The sequence below is a fragment of the Centropristis striata genome, chromosome 13 (genome assembly GCF_030273125.1).
Source record: "Centropristis striata isolate RG_2023a ecotype Rhode Island chromosome 13, C.striata_1.0, whole genome shotgun sequence".
NCBI classification, from domain to species: domain Eukaryota; kingdom Metazoa; phylum Chordata; class Actinopteri; order Perciformes; family Serranidae; genus Centropristis; species Centropristis striata.
The window spans coordinates 9,010,958-9,024,956 of NC_081529.1; the positions used below are offsets into that span (position 1 = coordinate 9,010,958).

Sequence of the window (13,999 nt, forward strand, 5' to 3'; positions counted from 1 at the left end):
AAATATTAATTACATAAAAGTTCAAGTGAAAATATGTCATATAAAACAATAACAAATAAAAGAAAATGCAACAAAATGGGGAGATCTCCTCTGCATGTTATTGTAATAAATGGAACTTAAAACTATGATAACCAGTAACTCTGCCTTTCACTGTAACTGTTTGTTATGTTTTTGCATGTGTTTGTCTGTGATGTTTCGTGTTTTCTCTCTACTCCCGACATCATTGAGAAAACAAAGAAAGGATAAATGAAAATGGAACTCCTTGGTGTTCTGATGTTCTGTCTGCGACACATTGGACTTATCGCCAGCCGCTGAGCTGGCTTCATTTTCACATTATATCTATCTTATGAAACTATCTTATGAAAAAAGATCTAAGGAATCCATTGGTAAAAATCATGTCAGGATATCATATCGGGAAGTTGACGTAATACGGTGCAAAGTGAGCCTATATAAAAATGGCTGCCATGGCAACCAGGGTCTGAGTTTGTGATGGCCCAATATTCAGTTTTGTTCCCAATATATTTGTCAACACATCTTCCAAATTTGGTGCTTTTATCAAAAAATGAACAATTGGTATGATATATTAAGCTATGCTGCCCCACTACAAGTACCTCAATATTGTACTAAAGTACAGTACTTGAGTAAATGTACTTAGTTACTTTCCACCACTGGTCCAGACACAACTTAAAAATGGCACAAAACTGATTGGCCAGATAAACTGGACATCTGAACGACTCTCCCAGTGGGCCACAGCTGACAGACGCAGATATCATGTAAAAAATGACTTCCTCTTTATCTGCTGGATGACTGACTGACTGATGGGAGTCATGAGGACATCCAGCTGCATTAGAAACGTTGATTATACCGTTGGGTGAAGAGCCTGTTTGGTTTTTTTTTGTCATGCATCACCACAGTTGCCAACAGAAACTGGTTTAGACTCTTTGTGATCCAAAAATACACCCGACAAATTTACGGGGTTTTACAATAGAGAAAATACTTGACCGCTGGCACAGCTAACAACCCCAATTACTGAATTTCACCCAGCACAAAAGGTAAGCACTCTAAATAAGTACTTAGGGATTTAGTTTAGGGTATGGTACTAGGACAGTTTCCATCAGACCTTTTAGTGTTCCCACTCTCGACTGCTTGGTAATTACTGGAGGGGTTGTGTAGATTTACTGTGCTTCTAGCCAGGCATCTGTGTCTCTGTGGACCTCTGTGTAAAAGACATAACGACCTCTCCATTACATCAGCTGTACCTAGCAATAACATCATAATGTGATCAATGAAGCCGAAATACCATATAAGCATGGTAGACTGTGTGTTTGGACCTCTGTCTATGCAGGTGTTATACAATTATATCTCACTTATCCAGAGCAACACTGTGTGTGTATAACATCATACTTGGACAAAACACAGGACTGCTCTCAGATGTGTCTACAGCGGCTATTTAAGCTGTGACCTTTCTCTTGCAGGGCTGTCTGACATTTAGACCACCTGACAACAGTAGAGCTGTTGTACAGTAAGTCCCCAAGAAACTTAATGATACAGTATAGAGGTGTGAATCAGCAGAGGCCCCACGATAGGATTTTATCACGATACTTGAGTCACGATACGATATTATTACGATTTTAAGCATTTTGCGATATTATATATTGTGATTTAACTGTTTAACTGTATTTTGTGTCCACATAAAAAAATGAAAATTCTCAGTCTATTCATCTCACTTCAGTCTTTTTATTTCTCCTCAATGAGAGTCAAACCCACAGACTGATCAACAAAGTATTCAGTCAAGCTGAACTGAACTGATATTAAACATGTATGGACGACAACAACTGCAGCATTTTATCAAACTTTCCTCAACTTTAAGCTTCGCTGCACTGTTTATCTTCGATACGCCTGAGTCCATGAAATAACGTTGCAATGGAGTTCCAGTGTATTTAGCATGTAGCTAAAACCTTCGTTTTACACAAAGTTGTATGGCCTCAAGTCTTTGCAAATGGAGTAATGGATTGTGTTATTTTCTTTGCACATTCTGAATTGGGAGGCTTGTGGGAACCCAGAGAGCCTATTTTCCCATAGAGCGCTTTGAAAATCACCATGAAAAAGCCTAACTTTGCAGCATTATTTCATCACCATATCCTGACATGGTGCCTATAGATTCCTTAGATCTTCTAGTTTCATATTATACCAGTACCTCTAGTATATTCCTAAAAGTGAGCAAGCTGCAGTCTCTGGAATAAACAAAATCAGCGATAAAACGTACAGATACAGTCGGAACGCTAAATATCGATAAATGGCGGACATGAATTGATATAATATTGCCACACAAAATATCCTGCTACTATGCTTTATCGATTTTTCCCCAACCTCTAATAAAGTATATGTTGATTTCCATACAGATAACAATATAGCTGACACCAACACACTGACTGTCAGCAAGTTTTTTTTGTTGCAAAAGCTGCAGAGAATGACGGATAAAACTAATCAGAAAGTTTTGCAAACAAATATATATCTCTGCCCCTCTCCCTCGTCGTCCTTCCCCATGGCAGCATCCCTCTTTATAGTCGCCCCAGCAAACCTCCTACCAGGGTTTCCAATGGACGGCTGTAGTAAAGTTAATTAAGAAGGGTATAATGTATAGTGTTCTCTCCTCATGACCCTTAGAGCTTATTCTTTATTTGCACTGCTGCATGTGACCACATCTCAGTGGAAGATTTTGCCTTGTTAATTCCGGCAGTAGACAGCTCAAGTAAAACAATGTCATGAAAACGTCAACTCCTGATGCAGCAGACAACTTCAGACTAAAAGTTTTTTGGCAGCTGAAATGCTAGTGTGCTTGTTCTATGGTCCCACAGATGCATGCATGCAGATCCAGGTCTTTTTATACACAAAAGGTGGACTTTTTTGGGCTTCATGCACCACTGAGCAACTTTCATTGGAATGAACAGGCCCTACCGCCAAAACCGTGTCTAGTTCTCTTTGACAGATCCATGCAAAGACCTCCTACTAACAACTTGTTGGACTGTGTTGTATGACTGTAGCTACCAATTCAGACAAAGCTTTGGATAACCTGTACTTGAACAGAGACACACCTCTTCATGTGCATCAGCCTACAATGGGAAAATGGTTGAATTTGGTGGAATACAGTGAAAATGTCAAATATTCTAAATGAAATGCTGACATTACAGAAAACATGGTTTAAAATCATAATGGCAGTGAGATTAAAAAATGCGATTTGAATGGAAGTCAATGAGGCATTTTTGGCAACAAGGATGTCCAGAGGGAGTATCTGGCACTACATAAAAAATATGAATGCAATCAAATCAATTTTGTTGCTAATCTCTGACATATCCAATACTCTAATCTCCACCAAAGCCCCAGCTGCCTACTAATTATTATATGGAAAATAATTCATTTTTCTGTATTTTTTGGAAGAAATTATGGAATAATTCAAATATATGAACTGGCATATAAAGAGTTAAAATTCTGAAAAGTATTGAATGTTTGGTAGTCTGAAGTTGTAGTTGTTAAAAAAAAGGAGAAAACAATATTGCTGTTTGATGATTTAATAGCAATTTAATTTGCAGTCATGCAAAACCTGGTGACAGATGTAAACTCCGACATTAAATTGTTTATGCCAGAAGAAAATCCTATTGTTACATTATATTTCAGATAATAAATAACAGGACAAAAAACAGATTATCATAGAATAAGCCCACAAGCCCACTTGAAACACAAATAGCTCTTCTGTTTTTCACTGGGAAAAATACAACAGGAGAAAATAACATAATCTAGAAATCTTTTCCCATTTCATTTAGGCTATACAGCTATAAATATAGTTGAACAGAAACAACAATTAAACTGTGTGAAATTACAGCCCCAGGTATTAGACACAACTGTTTGCCGAGCCAAGTTACTGTTGCTGCATCTGTTAAGCATTCTGTTCTCACAGAAGACAGATTATATCTGCAGTTTACAGTGATAACAGTGGCAGATGCAGCCCTTGAAAATCTTACTGTTTTTTTAACCAATGGATCATTGATTTCAGACATAGGAAAACAGAAGCAGGTTTTAATTCTAGCCAGCTCCCATCATATTAAATGGTAACTATTGCTCGCACATTCTATTAGCTGTAGCTACCAAGCTAATTAAATATGCATTCGACACAAACATGACATCACCCTAAAATACTGAGGTTAAATGCAAACAAAGACAGTGTTCGTGTATTGCACTGGACAGCTAGTAAGTCCTTCTTATTATTACAGACGGCAGCCTCCGGGTTAGCCTGGGTATACAGATGCTGCCTTGCGCGCTCGATTTCGGTTCGAACTACAAGGCAGCATGGTGTCATGGCCGATTCTTAGCCGTGCTTTTGGTATCCAATCACAGAACGAGAGGGACGGCAAGACGATGACGCGTACTATTGGACAGATGGAAGCTTATAGTTTTGTAGTTTGCTTACAGATCCAACATGGCTGCAGCAGACGCCAAGCTCTCTTTGGATCTAGCTGTAGACAGTGTTCTAGATAGTTTAGAGCCTGTATTTTAAAAGAAGAACAACTTTTGGCTTTACACTCCTTTATCACCACCAAAAAGATGTTGATGCTGATGATTGCTTCCAACAGGATTTGGCAAAAGCCTAATCTACCAACTAGCCCCGTAAGTGGCTAAGTTAATGGGGTTAATTGAGACCCCGGTCGTTGTGGTCGTCTCGCCATTGATCGCCTTATACATATATGTCTGAGGAGTGTACATATATGGAGTGTCCTTCTTCCTTCATATATATCTTGCACGGCAATAATCATTCAGCAACATTGTGTAAACATCACAAACATCACTTCCTCGATGCTTCCTCATCAAATTTCTGTCGCTCTACATACTTCCTCTATGGAAAAATGAATAGAGATATCCAGACTATATCTCATTTGTGATATAGTCTGGCATTAGCCAGGCTACCTCCAGGTCTGAGCAGTGAGGCAAACTAGGAAGTGCCTTAATTCTACCACAAACTTCAACAGGGGGCACTGATGAAGGTTGCAGAAGCATTTTGGTCCATTCATTTCAATACAAAATGAGAAAAAAACTTCTCACTTGATTTATTACCTCAGCATTTTTTTTTTAACTTGTTAGCGATATAGTGGAGTAATTTCACAGTGTGGTATTAGTATTTTTACTTAAGTAAGGGATCTGAATACTTTTTCCACCACTGCTGGCAGGTGTGTGTATGTGTGTGTGTGTGTGTGTGTGTAAGACTGGACACTCACTTGTATTGTGCCTGGAAATGTTCCTGGACAAAGCTGTGCTGGGACTGGGACGGGTCAGGAAACAGCACCTCCTCAGCTCCAGCGGGGACCTGCAGCACAAAGGAGGCCTCCCATAAACACAATGCTGTCACACTCTCAGATCCATCATAGGTTAACTGTTTCCCAGGTTGTCAAGACAGACCACAATATCTACGGTGGCAGTGCAACAATAAATCTGGAAATCTTACAGAGGTTCATGTAGAATGCAGCTCTAACACATTTTTACCTTTTCCTCTGTAATAAAGTGAAAAGCACTGACCTAAACATAACCCTCCTGGGAAGCCCCTGTCTTTACTCTTTTATCTACTCACCTACAACAGAGAGGAAGCAGCCTTGAATAAAGATAAAAGAGGAGAAAAAATATTTAAAAAAAAAATAGACTGATCACTGAGAGGCAAGGTCACAAAGCAAATGAGTGGGATGGCACACACGGGTGTCTCACAACACTGCTGTGTGTTAATGACAAAAAACTAACTGAACAACCTTCTGCACCACTTTTACAGTGCAATGAGTAAGTGCTCTTTATTTAACGACTTATATAATGTAGTTTTACCTATAATAATATGCACATGTCTTGTGAGCCATCTAGCTTAATATATCTCTATGATTCGCAAAGAGATACAGGATTGTTCACAATGATTTAGCATTGTTGCACTTACGGTTCCGGTCTGTGGTTAACACAAGCTTAAGAAATCTTCACATTTTATTCTGTAAAAAACGTCAGTAAATTCATTTTTGTCAAGGACATTAAACATCATCAGCTTAGTGTCTGTGATGTTTAACTCATGCAAGGTGGAGTTTCTTGGGCTCATTTATAGGCCAAGTTCAGATTTTTCCTTCTGGCTATTGCATTTATGCTTAAAAAATCATAAAAGTGGTGTTCATTTGGGAAGGTCATCTTATCATAGACTTCTATTTCTGCAAAACACATAAAATGTCTTTGCATCATTTAGTGCCATTATCAGCTGAATAATTAGGTTTAATGGTTTGACTTGAAGCCCTTTACATACTTGACAAGAACAGAGCAATTTGTTCTTGTTCTCGAGGTGGCAAGAACAAGAAAAAAGTTTGTTTTGGCCAGGACATTTCATACTTTACGAGAAACTCAAGTGCACAACTCCTCACAGGGCCCTCCCACTGCAGCACACGTCATATTCAAATGTCTGACCAATCACACAATAGCTCTCGGACACCACACAAGAAAAAAGCTCTGCCCAGATGATGGGTCAAGAACAGAGACATTTGAGTAACACTTTAGATGAGGAAACACATTTTCAACATTAATTAGTTGCTTATTAGGATGCAAATAAGTAACATATTGGATCTTAATTAGTCATCATTAAGTAGTTATTAATGCCTTATTCTGCATGGCCTTATTATACAATCAGACATTAACTAAGAGTTTTCCCTCAGTAACCTCAGAATTATTGCTTATTAGTAGTAAACCAGGAAATCGTTGTATATGAGTTATGATCTTAATATGCTTTACTTTGTATGGACTTTATAAGTCTCTACATAGTGGTGGCGGCAAATAGCCACCTTCTCCAGACCTTTGACGTGATTGGATGAGGATTGGTAGATTGTAATGTCAATCATTACTCTACAAAGTGGGTCACTGGTAGGCTAACATTGGCGCAAAGTGATCCACTTTGTAGAGTAATGACTGACATTACAATCATCCAAAAGGATGATTTGTAACCGAAATAAAGCATTCAAGCATTCAAGGAGCCACCAGTTATGCCAAAGGTCTGGAGAAGGTGGCTATTTGCCGTTTCCATGGTTTCGTTCACCACCTTGTAGAGACCTATAAAGTCCATACAAAGTAAAGCATATTAAGATCATAACTCATATACAACAACTTCCTTACTTATTACTAATAAGCAATAATTCTGAGGTTACTGAGGAAAAACTCTTAGTTAATGTCTTACTGGTTGTATAATAAGGCCATGCAGAATAAGGCATCAATAACTACTTAATAATGACTGATTAAGAGCCAATATGTGACTCATTTGCATGCTAATAAGCAATGTTGAATATGTGTTCCCTAATATAAAGTGTTACCGAAACGTGTTCTCTCTGCCAGGGCTGCAAGAACAAAATGACGTCATTCTGTTCATGCAGCCCTGGGAGAGAGAACACATTTCTCTGTTCTTGTGGAGTATATATTAGTATTAACCTTGACTTGGAACTTGACTTTAGGACTCGACTTGAGTTAATATAACCTGTGACATGGCTTGATTTGCCCAAGAAAAAAATCATTTGGGACTTATTTGAGACCAAATGATTTACATCACGTGTCTGCTGGTAGGCAGATTGTGTTATTTTTGGACAAAGTTAGCTAGTTACCTATGCTAATCTGCAGCTTGCATTATCTTAATTTAACCCACAGATGGAGAACGGTATCAATGTTTCATCTAACTTTCTGCAAGAAGCAAATAAGTATTTTGTTTCCTTGTAAAATGGTTGTGCAGACAACAAATGCTAGCAGTCATGATAAGCAGTCTTACTTTATCAGCTAGGACATCTCTTATGGGTGTGCCATATTGTTCATGATAATACAGGTTTTTTTTGCATATGATTAAAGAAAATGCATATCACGATAATGGCAACATTCCTACTTCTTGACGAAGTGACGTCAAAATAAAATTATAAAAATGTTTAATAATGTTTTTATGTTAAATCTTAATGTGAAATGTAACTAAAGCTGTCAGCTTAATGTAGTGGAGTAAAAATACAATATTTGCTTTTAAAATGTAGTGAAATAGAAGAATAAACATGTACTCACATTTCCAGCACTGACATTTGCAGTATTATTTTTTTATTATTTTCTAATACTTTCATTTTGCACTGAAGAGTCAAGAGTACATTTTTTGCATTTGGCAACTGTTGAGATTTGCACTTTACACTACATGTAGATTCATGATTGATTCTTATTTTCTTGTACGATTTTTATTTATACAAATTCGAAAATAATAAATAAAAAAAAAACACATTTTCTATATATTTTTTAGTATTTTGTCATATTGCCAAGAATATCGTTATTACAAAAATACCATGAAATATCACGATATAATTTTTGGGCCATATCGCCCACCCCTAACATCTCTGTTCAGTATCCATCGACTCCATTTCACACTTTACCAGCTGAGAAAATGTCCTGAAAACATTCTTTCAGCCACCAAGTGCTTCTGCTTAAAAGGCCGTCATGTGGCATACAAGCACCTTGTTAGCATTTCTCAGCTCACAGGCTATCAACCCCACAATAGTCCGGTGTAAAAGTCAGGTACTTGAGAATGCATTAAGCCATCATATCATTTCGGCTGTGCTTTTACACCGGGCTGGCAGTGCCAAACGGAAATGCACTCTCTGATCCCTCTCTGTTGACACTCTCACTCTCTGTTTACTATTCCTCTGATTTCAAGCTCCTGGTCCCATGCTAGCTGCCACCGTTCCCAGGCTGGCAGCTCGACCATGACCTCCGCTCACAAACGGATCTGAAAGGAGGTTTAGAGTTTCTAAAGGGGAGAGGGAAGTGGAGGGCGTGTGCGTGCGTCTGAGAAATCAGCGCGAGACAGAGACGGACAGAGAGACAGGAGGTTCCTTTACAGTTCACCACCATTTCAAATCCTGAGTCTATTCTTCTCGGAGCATTTGAGCTTTGCAAAGGCCGAGCGCGAGACTGAAACCTGACCTCCCTGCTGCACTGTGCTTCAACAGGCACGTACAATGACAAATAGCTCTCACTGAAGGATTTCAGGGTTTTTCTGTTGCTTAGTCATCTTCTCCCTCAAAACACCAGGCCTGTCCAAGCACTGCAGAATTTGTTGTTACGTGTTCAGGAAAAACATGGGTAACACTTCACAATAACCATCTAAGTGATGTTTATAGATGGTTTATAAACCAATTATTAACCATTTACAAAGTGCTATACATATTTAATCTTTAAATGTTCCTAAAGGCATATGAATAATTTCAAAATCATTAACATACTTAATATGGTGTTAGAAATGTTAAAATGTGTGCAACTAAAACTATTAGTAAATTATAAATTATAATTTAATTGTTTGTTAATGGTAAAGTAACTATAAACGTACATTAATACACCATCTATTTGTCATTTATAAATGATCTAGTTAGTTCAACATTAATAAATTATCTATTTACCATTCTGAATGGCCTAAATACAGTTTATAAATGATGATTAACCCTTTATCGGGCATAGAACTATGTTTGGTAACTTCAGTGGATATCGAAATGAGGTCCCCATGTCTCTCTGTTTGGTCGTAGAACCACATGGATTTCTTCCAGCTAATCAGCAAAGATCAGGCTACGTCACAGACAGTGACACCATGACATTCCAGTCCACATTCTGGCTGTATGTAATATCCTCCAATATTCGCTAGGGTTGGAATTTGTAACTATTTCAATGAGTGCCCTATTAAGGGTTAAACATTAAATCTGTTTACCATTTATAAATGAGGGTTACCAAAACATGCTGTGTACAGTGTTAGAAATAAAGTGTGAACCTGACATGACCCTGTGCATTTCCCCCCACATGCTTGGTAATGGATTCCATTGCTATCTTTATGTCGAGATAACTAAGCAACATTGAGGCCACTGAGTGCAGACACAGTTGGTCTTATCACTTCCATGTCCAGCTCTGCCATGTCTGCAAGGTGACTGCGAGGTGTCAGCTGTGTGGAGACAGTAGCTGTTGAAGATGTGGACGGTGAGAACGTGGGGCAGGTTACATGTAAACAGACATCTGATAAGGCCTCAGTCTTCTACAGGATCATGGCAGATAGTGAACCCAGAGGAGCCAGCTGTGACTGCTGCTGGATGAAGAAATTGTTTTACAGGTAGTTAAGTGACCCCGACAGACCGGGGGTCCATCTCAAGAGGCGCCATGTGCCTGTTTGAAATTGAGATGCTATCTTTGAAATTGGTTGTCAAAAATATAAGCCAGCTAGATAAAAACGCAACCAAACAGGCAGGAAACGGATGTGAGAAGCTATTTTTAGATTCAGGTCTGACCGGCTACCACAAGGGAGAAGAAAATGAGAAAGAGTGTGAAATTTCATTTTTCTTTTTATATTTGCACACTATGTATTATTCTTCTGTACATACTTTACAATAAATGCTGTATATTTAAGGTGTGAATCAGCAGAGGCCCATTGATATGATTTTATCACGCTACTTGAGTCACGATATGATATTATTACGATTTTAAGCATTTTGTGATATGGTGAGTATTGATACAATTTATTGTGATTTAACTGTTTCACTGCATTTGGTGTCCATGACAATCAAGAATTGTTTTGTCAAATAAGAGAAAATTCTCAGTCTATTCATCTCACTTCAGTCTTTTTATTTCTCCACAATGAGAGTCAAACCCACAGACTGACCAACAAAGGATTCAGTCAGACTGAACTCAACTGATATCAAACATGTATGGACAACAACAACTGCAGCAAGCTTTTATCAAACTTTCAAAAACTTTATGCTTCACTGCTCTAGATTTTTTGAATGAAACATAAAAAAAGCCTGACTTTGGAGCGTTATTTCGACAACTTCCCGACACAACATGGTGCCTATAGATTCCTTAGATCCTCCAGTTTCATATGATACCAGTATCTCTAGTATATTCTTAAAAGTGAGCCCACTACCGCCACGGACAAAACAAACAAAAACGCTAAAAAATCTTCAAGACAATTTGATGTCAATAGTTCTAATAATGGCCCCATTTAGAAGAAAATAGAAGATAAAGAATCGTATGATTTGGGGCGTTTCTAGCTTTGATTGACAGGTCACTGACAAGGCGAGCCGTCACCAGGAGAGAAGCAGAGCGTATCCACGGCAACGTGTCAATAAAGTTATATATAACGTTATATAGATAGAAAAGAGGACGTTTAGCGGTTCGGTCTCACTTGCTCAACTTTGACCCTTTCACACTATATTTTCATTTAATGACAGTTTATTTGAACGTTTTGTTCAGTAAAATGTCTTGTTCAGCGTTTGGTTGGACTAACGGACACTCCAAGGAGTCGCTGCTCAGTTTTCTGAGGTAAGAAAGATACGTTTTGTTTTTGTTTTTTTGCTAGCCAAAACTAACATCCGAGTTAATGCTCCAATTAATGCTAACATGAATTAGCAGCGGCTTCTCTCAGTCAGGATGCGAGTGTAGAGATGCGTGTAGTCAGTGTCGTCAGATCCCTCGCGCTCCGCCACAGTCCAATTATGGTCTGCTCCGCGTATCGGAAACAAGATGGCGACGCAAGATGGCGACGAGTGTAACGCTGAACTCGAGGCTTCCAACGGGCAGTCCACAAACCAATGGGTGACGTCACGGTGACTACGTCCATTATTTATATACAGTCTATGATCCAGACACACATGGTGCTATGGCCTCTGGGAAAAAAACGAAAATACTGACTGATCGCTAGCCGTCTGAACGCTAAATATCGATACTTGGCGGCCATGACTCAATATAATATTGCCACGCAAATTATTGCAATACTATCCTGAATCAATTTGTTTTGCCCACCCTTAGTATCTGCCCCATGATCCAGATCTACTTTACAAAATTGAATAGGTTTTTCTTGGCCAGTAGTTTTTCCACAATCCTGATGACAAACAGATGAACTGAGCTGAAAGCATAACCCCATGGAGGAGGTTATGAAGAAAGACAAGGTGAGTTAAAGTGCCAATAAATCAGTTTTATTTCAAATGAATAAAGATAACCAGTTTTAAAAAAGAGATGAGTTGTTGATGTGAGCAGCATCAGTAATGAAGGAGGGGTATGAATGAGGGAGAAATGTGTGTGTGTTGTTGGCTGCAAAATGACACACCAAACCAGAAATGAGGAGTAGTAAAAAGCCGAGAGAGGAAAACAGATGGGTCGGGTTGTAAACATAAAGAGTGGGAGCTAGCATGGCTAGTGGGCTAACTACAGCATTCTACGGAGTTGTAAATTATACAACCTCTTATCAAACACTTCACTGTCATTAATCTCTGTCACTGTGGAGCCAAGTAGTCCCTCCTTCCCTGCTGCTTGCCATATTTCACCATGCACTTACAAAACAAGAATGTAAACAAGCAATATTTCTTGAATGCACTGCAAAAAAGGGGTGTCTAAAAACAAGATAAAAACACTAAATCTGAGGGAAATGATCTTGCTGCATGGACCGATAATTTCACTTGACAAGAATTCTTAAATTAAGTTTATTAAATCTAGAAATAAGCATGTTGAACGCTTAAAATAAGAAATTAACTCTTAAAACAAGATAAATGATCTAACTCTTCTAAATCTAAAGTTTTTTTTTATCTTGGTAAGAAACAAATAATTTGCAGTGCACTCTTGTTTTAAGAGTTAATTTCTTATTTTAAGCGTTCAACATGCTTATTTCTAGATTTAATAATCTTAATTTAAGAAATCTTGTCAAATGAAATTATCAGCAAGATCATTTCCCTCAGATTTAGTGTTTTTATCTTGTTTTTAGACACACCTTTTTTTGCAGTGTTGGAGGTCAGTCCTGCAGAATATCAGGGTTTTTTTGGTGTCACAGTTCCATCAGTCATAGAAGAAGTGTCATTAAACTAATGATATGCTGAATTATAAAGGCAGAGTGACGGGTGTAACAGTAGACTTTACAAACTTTTCTTTAATGGCCAGTTTAAGGTTTAGAGAATGTCAAACTTTATGGCACAAAGGTATAAATTAGGACTGAATGGCTGAGCAGAGAAAAATACCCTATTAAAAAACATATATTCATTCTCTGTTTTGAACTATTCTTTTTGCACTATTATATCCTGGTCATCTTTGCAAATGTTTAATTTATCTGCACATTATTTATTTTCCTGCAATGTTTAACTTCCCAGTTAAAGTCAAATTTCTCTGCAAGTGTTCAATACTTTGGGCAAGATTTTAATCTAAATTCAGATTTATCATAGGTTAATTATGTATAGGTTAAGTTTATTTTTAATGAATGTATACACTGTAGTAAAAAAACCCTGTTGTTTTCACAGTAGAAAACCGGCAGCTGTGGTTGCCAGAATTTTACCGTAATAAATACAGTGCAACTTTTTCTAATATTACGGTAAAATTATATTATTGATAATATATATATATATATATATATATATATATTATTGTTGATTTTACAATTATGATTTTTTTAAAAGATTATATTTTACCATAAAAAATAAAGAGTTTTCCCATGAAAACAAACGCGGTTCTGCCATATGATTGACAAGAAAATCTTTTTTATTTTTTATTTTTTACTATTTAATATTACAGTACATTTCTGAGAGCGATATGGTGTTTAATATATTTAACAGTGAGAAAAAGTATTTTTACAAAAAATAAATGCAGTATATTTAGTACAGTATATTTTTGTTACAAACACGGTGTATTTTACAGTGGAGTAATGTATTTTTCACTCCAAAAAATGTATAAAATAGTATTTTGGCAGGTATATACAGTCACGGTGTTTCATTGTTACTGAAACTGAATTAACCCATTTATCATTTTATGGTCTTTTACTGTCATGGTTTAGTAGTTTTTCCACTGTAAAAGCTATAGACATTTTTTACAGTGTATGTTCAATGTATGTCTATCTATCTATCCATCCATCTTATTTGGTGGTCAAACCATAGAAACGTATATGCAAAAAGGGAACATGGAGAGAAATAAA

At 37.4% G+C, this 13,999-nt stretch overlaps 1 protein-coding gene across 1 annotated transcript in view; it reads right to left on the reverse strand.

Moving 5' to 3' along the window:
- Window positions 1–13,999, reverse strand: part of usp43b (ubiquitin specific peptidase 43b) — a 116,929-nt gene that overhangs the window by 67,329 nt on the left and 35,601 nt on the right. The window contains exon 3 of the mRNA XM_059347887.1: window positions 5,268–5,356. Coding sequence (XP_059203870.1) covers window positions 5,268–5,356 — 89 coding nt within the window. The remainder of the gene's footprint in view (window positions 1–5,267; window positions 5,357–13,999) is intronic.